The 13700-nt window shown below is 42.9% G+C and overlaps 1 protein-coding gene across 3 annotated transcripts in view; it reads right to left on the bottom strand.

Moving 5' to 3' along the window:
* SLC44A3 (solute carrier family 44 member 3) overlaps nucleotides 1-13700 on the bottom strand; it is a 152558-nt gene that overhangs the window by 88903 nt on the left and 49955 nt on the right. For all 3 annotated transcript variants that reach the window (XM_089677272.1, XM_089677271.1, XM_089677270.1), the window contains exons 7-8: nucleotides 10720-10889; nucleotides 4265-4354 (exon numbers count right to left, since the gene is read on the bottom strand). In XM_089677272.1, the coding sequence (XP_089533398.1) occupies nucleotides 4265-4354; nucleotides 10720-10889 (260 nt within the window). The remainder of the gene's footprint in view (nucleotides 1-4264; nucleotides 4355-10719; nucleotides 10890-13700) is intronic.

Genomic DNA, 13700 nt, shown 5'->3' with positions numbered 1-13700 from the left:
CTGCCTGGACACATTCCGTTCCAGACAGAGAAGAAGACATCCAAAAAGTGAGTACACAAGCACTACACTACAGTTAGAACACTCTAGGACACATTTAACCCCCTGATCGCCCCCCCCCTCCAGTTAACCCTTCACTGCCCTGTCACCAGTGTTACTGATCAGTGAAGCGATTTTTACTGATCAGTGTCGCTGGCGACTTCCGATAGAGTTAGCGCCCCTCCCAGATAGCGCCAGATTGCCCGCCAGTACACCAGTAATCCCGTTTAACCCCTTGATCGCCCCCCCCCCTCCAGTTAACCCCTTCACTGCCCTGTCACCCAGTGTCACTGATCAGTGAACCAATTTTTACTGATCACTGTATCAGTGTCGCTGGCGACTTCCGATAGAGTTAGCGCCCCTCCCAGATAGCGCCAGTTTGCCCGCCAGTACACCAGTAATCCCGTTTAACCCCGTGATCGCCCCCCCCCTCCAGTTAACCCCTTCACTGCCCTGTCACCCAGTGTCACTGATCAGTGAACCAATTTTTACTGATCACTGTATCAGTGTCGCTGGCGACTTCCGATAGAGTTAGCGCCCCTCCCAGATAGCGCCAGATTGCCCGCCAGTACACCAGTAATCCCGTTTAACCCCTTGATCGCCCCCCCCCCCCTCCAGTTAAACCCTTCACTGCCTGTCACCCAGTGTCACTGATCAGTGAACCAATTTTTACTGATCACTGTATCAGTGTCGCTGGCGACTTCCGATAGAGTTAGCGCCCCTCCCAGATAGCGCCAGATTGCCCGCCAGTACACCAGTAATCCCGTTTAACCCCTTGATCACCCCCCTCCTCCAGTTAACCCCTTCACTGCCCTGTCACCCAGTGTCACTGATCAGTGAACCAATTTTTACTGATCACTGTATCAGTGTCGCTGGCGACTTCCGATAGAGTTAGCGCCCCTCCCAGATAGCGCCAGTTTGCCCGCCAGTACACCAGTAATCCCGTTTAACACCTTGATCGCCCCCCCCCCCCCAGTTAACCCCTGCACTGCCCTGTCACCAGTGTCACTGATCAGTGAACCAATTTTTACTGATCACTGTATCAGTGTCGCTGGCGACTTCCGATAGAGTTAGCGCCCCTCCCAGATAGCGCCAGATTGCCCGCCAGTAATCCCGTTTAACCCCTTGATCACCCCCCCCCTCCAGTTAACCCCTTCACTGCCCTGTCACCAGTGTCACTGATCAGTGAACCAATTTTTACTGATCACTGTATCAGTGTCGCTGGCGACTTCCGATAGAGTTAGCGCCCCTCCCAGATAGCGCCAGTTTGCCCGCCAGTACACCAGTAATCCCGTTTAACCCCTTGATCGCCCCCCCCCAGTTAATCCCTGCACTGCCCTGTCACCAGTGTCACCGATCAGTGAACCAATTTTTACTGATCACTGTATCAGTGTCGCTGGCGACTTCCGATAGAGTTAGCGCCCCTCCCAGATAGCGCCAGCTTGCCCGCCAGTACACCAGTAATCCCATTTAACCCCTTGATCGCCCCCCCCCCAGTTAACCCCTTCACTGCCCTGTCACCAGTGTCACTGATCAGTGAACCAATTTTTACTGATCACTGTATCAGTGTCGCTGGCGACTTCCGATAGTGTTAGCGCCCCTCCCAGATAGGGCCAGTTTGCCCGCCAGTACACCAGTAATCCCGTTTAACCCCTTGATCACCCCCCCCCCCAGTTAACCCCTTCACTGCCCTGTCACCAGTGTCACTGATCAGTGAACCAATTTTTACTGATCACTGTATCAGTGTCGCTGGCGACTTCCGATAGAGTTAGCGCCCCTCCCAGATAGCGCCAGATTGCCCGCCAGTACACCAGTAATCCCGTTTAACCCCTTGATCACCCCCCCCCTCCAGTTAACCCCTTCACTGCCCTGTCACCAGTGTCACTGATCAGTGAACCAATTTTTACTGATCACTGTATCAGTGTCGCTGGCGACTTCCGATAGTGTTAGCGCCCCTCCCAGATAGCGCCAGTTTGCCCGCCAGTACACCAGTAATCCCGTTTAACCCCTTGATCACCCCCCTCCCCAGTTAACCCCTTCACTGCCCTGTCACCAGTGTCACTGATCAGTGAACCAATTTTTACTGATCACTGTATCAGTGTCGCTGGCGACTTCCGATAGTGTTAGCGCCCCTCCCAGATAGCGCCAGATTGCCCGCTAGTACACCAGTAATCCCATTTAACCCCTTAATCTCCCCCCCCCAGTTAACCCATTCACTGCCCTGTCACCAGTGTCACTGATCAGTGAACCGATTTTTACTGATCACTGTATCAGTGTCGCTGGCGACTTCCGATAGTGTTAGCGCCCCTCCCAGATAGCGCCAGATTGCCCGCCAGTACACCAGTAATCCCGTTTAACCCCTTGATCACCCCCCCTCCAGTTAACCCCTTCACTGCCCTGTCACCAGTGTCACTGATCAGTGAACCAATTTTTACTGATCACTGTATCAGTGTCGCTGGCGACTTCCGATAGTGTTAGCGCCCCTCCCAGATAGCGCCAGTTTGCCCGCTAGTGCACCAGAAATCCCATTTAACCCCTTGATCGCCCCCCTCCCCCCCCATTTAACCCCTTCACTGCCCTGTCACCAGTGTCATTGATTACAGTGAACAGATTTTTACTGATCACTGTATTAGTGTCACTGGTGACTTCCGATAGTGTTAGCGCCCCTCCTAGATAGCGCCAGTTTGCCCGCTAATGCACGGGATTTTTTTTACCAAAAACATGTAGCAGAATACATTTTGGCTTAAATTTATGACTAACTTTGAGTTTACGATATATTTTTTATAGCTGAAAGTAGAAAATATTGTTTTTTTTCAAAATTTTTGTGGTTTTTTTGTTTATAGCGCAAAAAATAAAAAGCGCACAGGTGATCAACCACCAAAAGAAAGCTCTATTTGTGTGAAAAAAATGACGTAATTTTCGTTTGGGTGCAGCATTGCATGACCGCGCAATTATCATTTGAGTTAGTGCAGCGCTGTATAGCAAAAAAAGGCATAAATTACAGTATCTATACCATAGTTTGTAGACGCTATAACTTTCACACAAAGCAATCAATATACACTTATTGGGATTTTTTTTACCAAAAACATGTAGCAGAATACATTTTGGCTTAAATTTATGACTAACTTTGAGTTTACTGTATATTTTTTATAGCTGAAAGTAGAAAATATTGTTTTTTTTCAAAATTTTCGTGGTTTTTTTGTTTATAGCGCAAAAAATAAAAAGCGCACAGGTGATCAAATACCACCAAAAGAAAGCTCTATTTGTGTGAAAAAAAGGACGTAAATTTTGTTTGGGTACAGCATTGCATGACCGCGCAATTATCATTTGAATTAGTGCAGCGCCAAACAGCAAAAAAAGGCCTGGTCATTAAGGGGGGTAAATCCTCTGGGGCTCAAGTGGTTAAGTTTTCCTTACCTGCTGAAGTCCCCCTTCCCCATCCTGATGCCATTTCCACCTGAGCAGACAGCTAGTCCAGCACCAGTTAACTCACTAATTAATGAGTAGTGGGTACCAGGGGAGGACTGACCATTTGGAAACTCAGGCACTGCCCGAGGGCTTGGTGTCAGTAGGGGGCCCCATGAGATGCCCCTGGTACCTTTTTCATAGGCTTTTTTGAATTTGGGCAAGGACACAGGGGCCCCATGATCCCCTATTGCCCGGGGGCCCCATGAGTTGTCAGTCCGCCCCTGGTGGGTACTATGCAGGTGCCGACTCTGTAACAGCCAGGAGGAAACTGTCACATTTGGTAGTGGTAATAATACCACAGCTAAATGTTTTGCTTCACACTGCAGCTTGAGGTTTGATAGGGCGAACATTAATTCATTCAGCCATTTGCACAAGATTCCCTATAGACTGTACACAGTGCACAAGTGTCCCTCATATTATTTACCCAGCTGGCCGAATGGCTAATTTTTCTGTTTGTTACTGTTAACTCTGGTGGTGAAATGTTCTTCTAATTATATTTCGATGTGGACTGAATGTTAGGTAAATGCTACATTCGCCTGTCGGAAGGCAACCAGGAAACCATAACACACATATTACAAACATTACGGGTATTATTTGTTACTCTTGCATGAATTTTAAGCACATTTTCTATAAATAGACCCCTTAAATTCTACATATTTTGTCTATTTTTTGCTATTCTTGTGTCCGTAAATGGAGGATAAAGAAAAATTCTCACACCCAAACATAAGACTTTGCTTATTTTAATTATAAAGGTACTTACATAGTAGGCCAAACATAAGCAAAGTTACAAATATGTGGACCATGAGAGTACTGATGTACCGAAATGATATAACCATCACTACAGATAAAGCTGTTGAAAGACAAATTATTTAGCATCATTATTCACACTATAAGTAAACACATTAAAAATATTTTAAATAAATTGTAGTGTAGCATAACAAAGTCAATACAGTTTGTGAGATGAATGAAATGTTGCAAGCAACCTTTCCACATAGAGGTTAGTCAGATTAGGGTTAGGGTCAAAGGTCCAGGGTTAAAGAAGAATTCCAAGTATAGATATTTTATACAAAATTAGGCCAGTTCACACTGGCATTGAAAGCAGGCATTTTTAACACTCCTCAAACATCTATGCAAATGATACTATGGGCAGCACGCAGTGCTTTTCACATTATCAGAACATGAAGAGTTAGTGTCGCATCCATGTCGAGTCAGGAGGAATTTGAAGTCTTTCAATGCCTCCCATTCAAGTCTATGGTGACGTTTTGCAAACAAGCTGGTAGGTGTTTGCAGAGCATTTGCGATGCAGTGTGGTTGCGGTGCGTTAATAACATTACAGTTTATTTTATTTCAGGTACTTGTATAGTGTTATAAATTTATGCAGTGCTTTACATAGATTGTACATTCACATCAGTCCCTAACCCTCAAGGGGTGTACAATCTAAGGTCCCTAACTCACATACACATACTAGGGCCAATTTAGACAAGAGCCAATTAACCTATCAGCATATCTTTGGAGTGTGGGAGGAAACCCACACAGGCACAGGGAGAACATGCAAACTCCAGGCAGGTGGTGCTGTGGATGGGATTCAAACCAACGACCTTAGCACTGCCAGGCAGAAATGCTAACCACTTAGCCATGTGCTGTCTCTGTTTATTATAGGCATTTGTGGTGTGGTTTTAACGCTTGTAAATCACTTAAAAAACTCTTCAAAACTGCACATAGGGCATCTGGGGAGCGTTTTCTAACACTTGCAAAAAGCCAGTCTAATACCCACACTAATGCTCATTAACGCCAGTACTAACACTATAGGAGAATTTGGTAAGAGTTAGAAATGTAGTCAAGTGTGAACAAGACCTTACAATGGTCCAGTGTAAGCAAGACCTTATAACTATAAATAAAATGTCTATACTTGGAATTCGTCTTTAAAATTAGGGACAACAGTTTCTGAGTAAGGCTCCATGCACACTGGCGATGTTTTAAGCTCCTGGAAGCTATTATCAGCATTTTTATTTTTTTTTTGCTCTTAGAAACTAAACAGTGTTATCATATGTGTCCATGCACACTATTTTAGGCTAGTACCATTTTTCAAGCTTCAGCATTTACGAGCATTTTTGGAGCATTTTTCCGGCAGAAAAAAACATGAACACTCCTAAAACATTCCTAACAGTTTTTTTTCTAGGTTTTAATTATGCTGATAGCTTTTTTTATGCTAATAAAATGCTAATGCTTCTAAAATGCTACTACAAGCAAGCACAAAAACACTATTATCAGCGTTTTTGATCCAGATTTTTTTTTCCAGTGTTTTTTGAGCTTGTAAAAAATGCTAGTATGCATGGCGCCTTAAAGTGGACCTATACTCAAGAAAGGAAGATTTTCTATCTTATTTGCAACATCTATAATGGCTAAAGTGTATGCCCAGCCAAAACATTTTTTACAATTTTGAACATAGTGTGGGAAGATTAGAACCCACTGCTGGGTTTTTACTACTCAAAGATGTTTTGGGCACCTCTCAGCCTCATCTAGTTCTCCAAATTCCTTTTTTTTGGCTGCTGTAATCCTGCTTCCTGCCAGAGGGTGGCTACATTCGTTCTCCATGGTCTCACTGTATGGAGAAACATCGCCACCACCTCTTGCTTGCTTCCAAGATGGACTATGGGATTTGTAGTGTGAATAGAGTAACACATACAGTCAGGTCCATAAATATTGTGACACAATTCTAACATTTTTGGCTCTATACACCACCACAATGGATTTGAAATGAAACAAACAAGATGTGCTTTAACTACAGACTGTCAGCTTTAATTTGAGGGTATTTACATCCAAATCAGGTGAACGGTGTAGGAATTACAACAGTTTGCATATGTGCCTCCCACTTGTTAAGGGACCAAAAGTAATGGGACAGAATAATAATTATAAATCAAACTTTCACTTTTTAATGCTTGTTTGCAAATCCTTTGCAGTCAATTACAGCCTGAAGTCTGGAACGCATAGACATCACCAGACGCTGGGTTTCATCCCTGGTGATGCTCTGCCAGGCCTCTACTGCAACTGTCTTCAGTTCCTGCTTGTTCTTGGGGCATTTTCCCTTCAGTTTTGTCTTCAGCAAGTGAAATGCATGCTCAATCGGATTCAGGTCAGGTGATTGACTTGGCCATTGCATAACATTCCACTTCTTTCCCTTAAAAAACGCTTTGGTTGCTTTTGCAGTATGCTTTGGGTCATTGTCCATCTGCACTGTGAAGCGGCGTCCAATGAGTTCTGAAGAATTTGGCTGAATACGAGCAGATAATATTGCCTGAAACACTTCAGAATTCATCCTGCTGCTTTTGTCAGCAGTCACATCATCAATAAATACAAGAGAACCAGTTCCATTGGCAGCCATACATGCCCACGCCATGACACTACCACCACCATGCTTCACTGATGAGGTGGTATGCTTAGGATCATGAGGAGTTCCTTTCCTTCTCTATACTCTTCTCTTCCCATCACTCTGGTACAAGTTGATCTTGGTCTCATCTGTCCATAGGATGTTGTTCCAGAACTGTGAAGGCTTTTTTAGATGTCGTTTGGCAAACTCTAATCTGGCCTTCCTGTTTTTGAGGCTCACCAATGGTTTACATCTTGTGGTGAACCCTCTGTATTCACTCTGGTGAAGTCTTCTCTTGATTGTTGACTTTGACACACATACACCTACCTCCTGGAGAGTGTTCTTGATCTGGCCAACTGTTGTGAAGGGTGTTTTCTTCACCAGGGAAAGAATTCTTCGGTCATCCACCACAGTTGTTTTCCGTGGTCTTCCGAGTCTTTTGGTGTTGCTGAGCTCACCGGTGTGTTCCTTCTTTTTAAGAATGTTCCAAACAGTTGCTTTGGCCACGCCTAATGTTTTTGCTATCTCTCTGATGGTTTTTTTTTGTTTTTTCAGCCTAATGATGGCTTGCTTCACTGATACTGAAAGCTCTTTGGATCTCATCTTGAGAGTTGACAGCAACATATTCCAAATGCAAATAGCACACTTGAAATGAACTCTGGACCTTTTATCTGCTCATTGTAATTGGGATAATGAGGGAATAACACACACATGGCCATGGAACAGCTGAGAAGCCAATTGTCCCATTACTTTTGGTCCCTTAACAACTGTGAGGCACATATGCAAACTGTTGTAATTCCTACACCGTTCACCTGATTTGGATGTAAATATCCTCAAATTAAAGCTGACAGTCTGCAGTTAAAGCACATCTTGTTCGTTTCATTTCAAATCCATTGTGGTGGTGTATAGAGCCAAAAATGTTAGAATTGTGTCGATGTCCCAATATTTATGGACCTGACTGTAACTGCAACTAACATACACTGCTTGTTCCAAACAAATGGTTTGGCAGCTCACAGAAAAGCACATTAAGAAAGGATTTCATGGAAAATAAAGTACAGAGCTATTAAGTAGTGGATCCGTATGGACTATTTTTGGCGAATAGAAATATTGTTTTATGTCACTTCTCCACTCTTTGATGCTTAATTTTTTTTTCGTATTTATTTAAAAAGATTTATATAGGTGGGAAAGTCAGCATTTAGCAGAAAGAAAAAACTTAAACCTACTTAAAGAACTAATAAAACTTATATCAATTATAATACAATTAAAATAATTAAATATCTGATAACCACGTTATATTCAGACTGTAATATGTATAGTCAAGTTAAAGTGGAACTAAAGGTTTACAAAAAAATGCTGGCAGGTAGGGATTTTCGGTAGAAAGAAGACGCCGAGACACAAAAGGAGCAGGAGTAGATGGCTGCCACAGGGGAGGGAGTACATACCTTTTATTACTGGAAGAGGCCAAACGACAGGGTAAGTCTGCCATAATGGGCATGCATGCTGTGCAAAGCAGAATAAATGCTCCAGGGACACTGCAAATTTAGTTATACTTTAGGAGACTGTTGGTTTAGTTTTATAGCAACTTCTTTATTTTATCTCAGTTTTGTCTCAACAAGACATAGCACACTGAAGCTTTTTTTTTTACAAGTATGTCTTTTTGTGTACAGCACAGTGCCATTATCGCCTGACTATACTATAGTTGGTTAAAGTGTAATTGCAGCCAAAACATTTTCCGTTCTGGGAAAAGAGGAGAAGGGTATGAGCCGTTTGCTTTGTTCACATGTGTTTTGATGTCTGAAGCGCAATCCATGTTTGGATTCCTCTTCAGAGAGCATTCGACCCGCCTTGAGTAGGCGCTGTATCACCTGCTTTACCCCTTTGAACCCCGCACTAGCATTCCACATCAATATGCACTGCAAACGTTAGAGGAGCACTTTGACCGCCAAAATCAACAGGGGGTATGATACCTGCAACAACTGTGAAGCAAAGCATCAAGTTCATGGCAGGTATACATCCCTGGACACTGCCTCTGCAGCTAAAGGGGGAGCAGTAGGGAAGGCGGTAAAAACGTGCCTCAACTGCAGGGTTTTACTGTCCCTCAACTGCTAATGTGATCATGCCCTTTGTCATATTTCTACTGTTAGTTGTCCTGTAGGGGGGATTTCCCTTCATTTGCTAGCGTAGTGACAACTTTGTCTTTGGGAGAGAAAGTGAGATAGCAGGAAAAAAAAGAGTACAGAGGTTCAAACGCTTCTCCACTCTTGTTTACAAAAATGTATGGAGTTACAGTGGGTATAGAAAAGAATCACCCCCTTTAAAATAATCATATTTTGTTGCTTTGCAGCCTGAAATGAAGACAGATACAATTTTTGTTTTATCCAGCTGTATTTATTCAATGCAACTTATAACACACAAATGGAAGATATAACACCAACATGTCAGAAAAAAATAAAAAACAGAATCACTGAGTTAAAAAAAGGATCACCCCCTTGTGCCAGTATTTTGTTGAACTATCTTTTGCTTTAATTACAGTCTTTAGTCTGTTGGGATACGTCTCTACTAACGTTGTACATCTAGACTTTACAATTTTGCCCACTCTTCTTCGCGGAACTGCTCAAGTTCAGTTCAATTTGATGGTGACCATTTGTGGACTGCAGTCTTCAAGTCATTGCACAGATTTTCAATTGGGTTTAAGTCTGGGCTCCAACTAGGCCATGCAAGGACGTTCACATTTTTCTCTTTTAACCACTGTGTTGCTATGTGCTTTGGATCATAGTCATGTTGGAAGGTAAACCTTCTTCCCATTGACAACTTTCTGGCAGAGGGCAGCAGATTTTCCTTAAGAATTTGACTGTATTTGCCCCATCCATTTTCCTTCTATCCTGGCAAGTGCTCCAGTCCCTGCTGCAGAGAAACAACCCCATAACATTATATTACCACCTCCATGCTTTACTGTAGGAATGGAATTATTTGGATGATGAGTTGTATTGGATTTCCACCAGACATATTGTTTAGTGTTGAGGCCAAATAATTCAATAATAATCTCATCTGACCATAACACCTTTTTCCACGTGGCCTCAGAATCTTCAAGGTGCATTTTGGCAAAGCTCAATCGTAACTGCAAGTGGCCTTTCCTGAGGAGTGGCTTTTTTCTTGCAATCCTCCCATACAAGCTACATTTGTGGAGAATTTGTGATATTGTTGTCACATGCACACCATGACCAATCTGTAATAAATTCCTGCAACTGCGTCAGAGTTTCTGTAGGCCTCTTGGTAGCCTCTCTGACCAGTTTCCTCCTAGCTCTTTCATCCAGTTTGGAGTGACGTTCTGATCCAGGGAAGATCTGTGTTGTACCAAATACCTTCCACATCTTAATAATAGACTTCACTGTGCTTCTAGGCATTGATAAAGCCTTTGAAATGTTTTTGTATCCATCTCCTGACTTGTGCTTGTCCACAATTTTATTCTGGAGATCTTTTGACAGTGCATTGCCACTCACAGTTGATTGTTTGCTTCACTTGCATTAGCAGGGACTGAAATACTCCAGAAAATCTCTTTCCATGCTGAGCTAATCAAAAGGACCACAGCTGATCACAGCTGAAAGTCAAATGGCTTTTTGTGCCACTGAGAAGGTTATTAGCTACAACTGACTGAGTTTACAAGTCATAGTAGTAGTAGTAGGAGGGAATGATCCTTTTTCCAACTCAGTGATTCTGTTTTTGATTTTTTCTTTTTTTTTCCTGACATGTTGGTGTTATATGTTTCACTTCTTTTCTATACCCACTGTACATGATATGATTATGATATGATTATAAAGGAGATTAGAAAACAGAGATTTGCTCCATACCTACTGCAAGGATGCTCAACCCTATGACATTATCTCTACCGGCCATAATCCCACTAAGGACACGATGAAACAAGTCCACCTCATTAACCACATCGATAAGAACTGAGGCAAAGTGATTGTAACAGTCAGGGTTCTGAGGGACACAACGGTTGAAAAGTGGGAAAGATTTGCTGTGGGACACCAAAAAAAGAGTCTTAGTGAGCTTTAGAATACAACTATTTAAATTTTTCTTTTAAATAAGTTCACAAACGCATTCTATAGTGACAACACATGTTTTTGAATACCACAGTAGAACCAAATGAAAAGTTGTTGTATCATAGGCAATAAACAAATTTCAAAATGTTCAATGTAAAGTAAACATGTCAGACTAAAGCAAAAGTAATACCTCTGTAGCACCACATTTGCAGCGTATGTCTGCCCATAGGAATATGTTACATAAAACACCTTATGCACACATGTATGAGCGTATTTTTCAAAACGTGAAATGTTACATTTTTAAAAAACACCCATACGCATGCATAAGTATGCAGTTTTATGTTTTATATAATGCATTCCTAAGGGCAAACATATGCTGTGGTTACCAGGCTGCACAACAACAGGTTCTAATCCTTAGTCTGTCCAGAATTTTATGTTAAAAAATTGCCTGAAGTTGTGCTTTTTAGGCCTCTTGCACACTACCTTAACCTCCCTAGCGGTCTGATTATGTCAGTATTTCTGTGCTCAAAGCGGTATATTTTTTTGCATGGAAATATGTTGTTTTTTTATTGTAGGCCTGTAATTTTTAGGAATAACTCACTGAAATCTGTCTGCACAAGAGTCTAGTAAACATCCCGGGTATGATAAAATTTGAAACACAAAATCATAAATTATAATTTAATAAATAATCACAAAAAATAATAATATAATCATAAATTTAATTAAATAATGTAATCAAACCAAAAACACTGAAATTTGAAATATAGCGCCAAGTTCGCACATCACTGAGCAAAGTCGCAAAATTGTTTTCAGTGTCTGATGACGAATTTCCCCACGAATCATTATCACTCAATTCTGCAAGTGGTTCTGATTTACTATCGCTGTTCTCTAGCTGGTCTAAGACCGCTTTTGACCTAAAGGGACGCTTTTTGGACGCCATGGACATTTCTCTGTTTCCAGGCAGAAAGAACAGTAAAAATGCAGGCAGGGCACAGGACAAAGCACTAGGGACAAAATGTATGTGAAGTGGTTTGATACAGTAATGTTTTACTATGTAATTTTAGTGTTTTTAGTGAATGTCACTTTTTGACATTTTCAAATTACCCGCCGGTTCCATCCCCCGTACGTCCCGACGTCGCAGGGAACAGAACCCAGAAGACAGATGCCGGCATTGGCCGGAGGAGATGGCCGGGGACGCTGCAGGGGGGACATCGCGAGAGCGCAGGACAAGGTAAGTGCAGAAGAGATCCCGGAGCAGCTCTGCAGGGTATTCCAGAGTGTAGCTCGGGGTTACCGCTTGTGCTACTGAAACTTTACTGAAACTTTACCCCAAGCTACACTCGGGAATACCTCCAGGGAGGTTAAAGTACAGTGTATAGACCTATAGGGGTTATTTACTAAAACTGGAGAGTTCGAAATCTGGTGCAGCTCTGCACAGAAACCAATCAGCTTCCAGGTTTTATTCTCAAAGCTTAATTGAAAAGCTTCCAGGTTTTTATACCTCTGCATGTCCCCACTGGGTTTATTTTCCTTTCTTTTGTTACAGTGACACTGTGCCAATGTAATAGGGTGTCACTGGGGCAGGAAGTAAGGGACAATGTCCACAGTAGGAACAGAGACAGCAGTAAATGCCTGGCATATGCTCCAGCCCCACACTATCCACAATTATCAGAAATTTGTCAGGGAGCTGCACTTTAGACTTTAAAATAAAGGTATTGCCTGTGAGCAGAAATCATTACAGTCTTAAAGTGGCTGTAAACCCTTAAACATACCCAATAAAGTGACTGGTCTCAGTTGATACACAGATGAAACAATCCTCCTGCATAGGTTGTACCTATTTATCTGCTGTCTTCTCTTCTCTACACCATTTAAAGTAGAGAATTAAAGTGATTCTAAACCTCTCTTTTTTTTATCTTAATATATCATACCTACCTGCTCTGTTCAATGGTTTTGCCCAGAGCAGCACAGGTCTTCTTTTTCTGGGGTCCCCCACTGGAACTCCTGGCTCCTCCTCTTTAGTGAGTGCCTCCACAGGAGACTACTTCCTTTGGGGGCACTCTGCAGGCTCCCTTCTGAGACCCACTGAGCCGCCCTGCCCTTGATCCCTTGTCATAAAATTTGATTGACAGCAGTAACAACCAAGGGTACCTGCTGCTATCAATATGCCCAATGAGGAGGGAGGGAGTGGAGAGAGCAGCTGTTCTCCAGCACAGTTCTGGAGCAAGATCGGGCTTAGGTAAGTATAACGACATGGGAGGTGGGGGGGGGTTGGTCTTGAGGATCTTGGGCACAGAAGGTTTTGTTTACCTTAATTTAGAGAATGCATTAACCTCTTCCCACCTGGCCTATGGCCGATTGGCGGCCGGCAAAAACCCTCACCTTTCCGCCATATGGCATCCTTTCAGGCATGCGCAGTTTGCACGCCTGCAGAGCCACGCAGCGGCGTGATCTGTCACCGGCCATGTACCTCGGACATGGCAGATGACAGATCTGAGTACCGGCCCTGTTGCCGGTACCATGTGACCTGCTGTGACCAATCGCAGCAGGTCACATGACAGTTGTATACAATGGATGGCTTCATTTATGCCATCCATTGTATACTAGTGTGTCTAGCTGTGAATGGTCACAGCGATCACATACACAAGCTGAGCCAATCACAGCCCAGCTGTGTCATGTGATTAGCCATGGCCAAATCACAGCTAAGCACAAAAAGAACCCCTGAATGAATCGATGTCATTCAGGTAAATGCTTGCTTATAGCAAAGTAATTATTTGCTATAAGCAAAT

This window comes from Staurois parvus, unplaced genomic scaffold (genome assembly GCF_062004578.1).
Source record: "Staurois parvus isolate SC_StPar_1 unplaced genomic scaffold, SC_StPar_1.0 ptg000183l, whole genome shotgun sequence".
NCBI lineage: Eukaryota > Metazoa > Chordata > Amphibia > Anura > Ranidae > Staurois > Staurois parvus.
The sequence above is the reverse complement of the archived record's forward strand: the minus strand, read 5'-3'. Positions and strand labels throughout refer to the sequence as shown.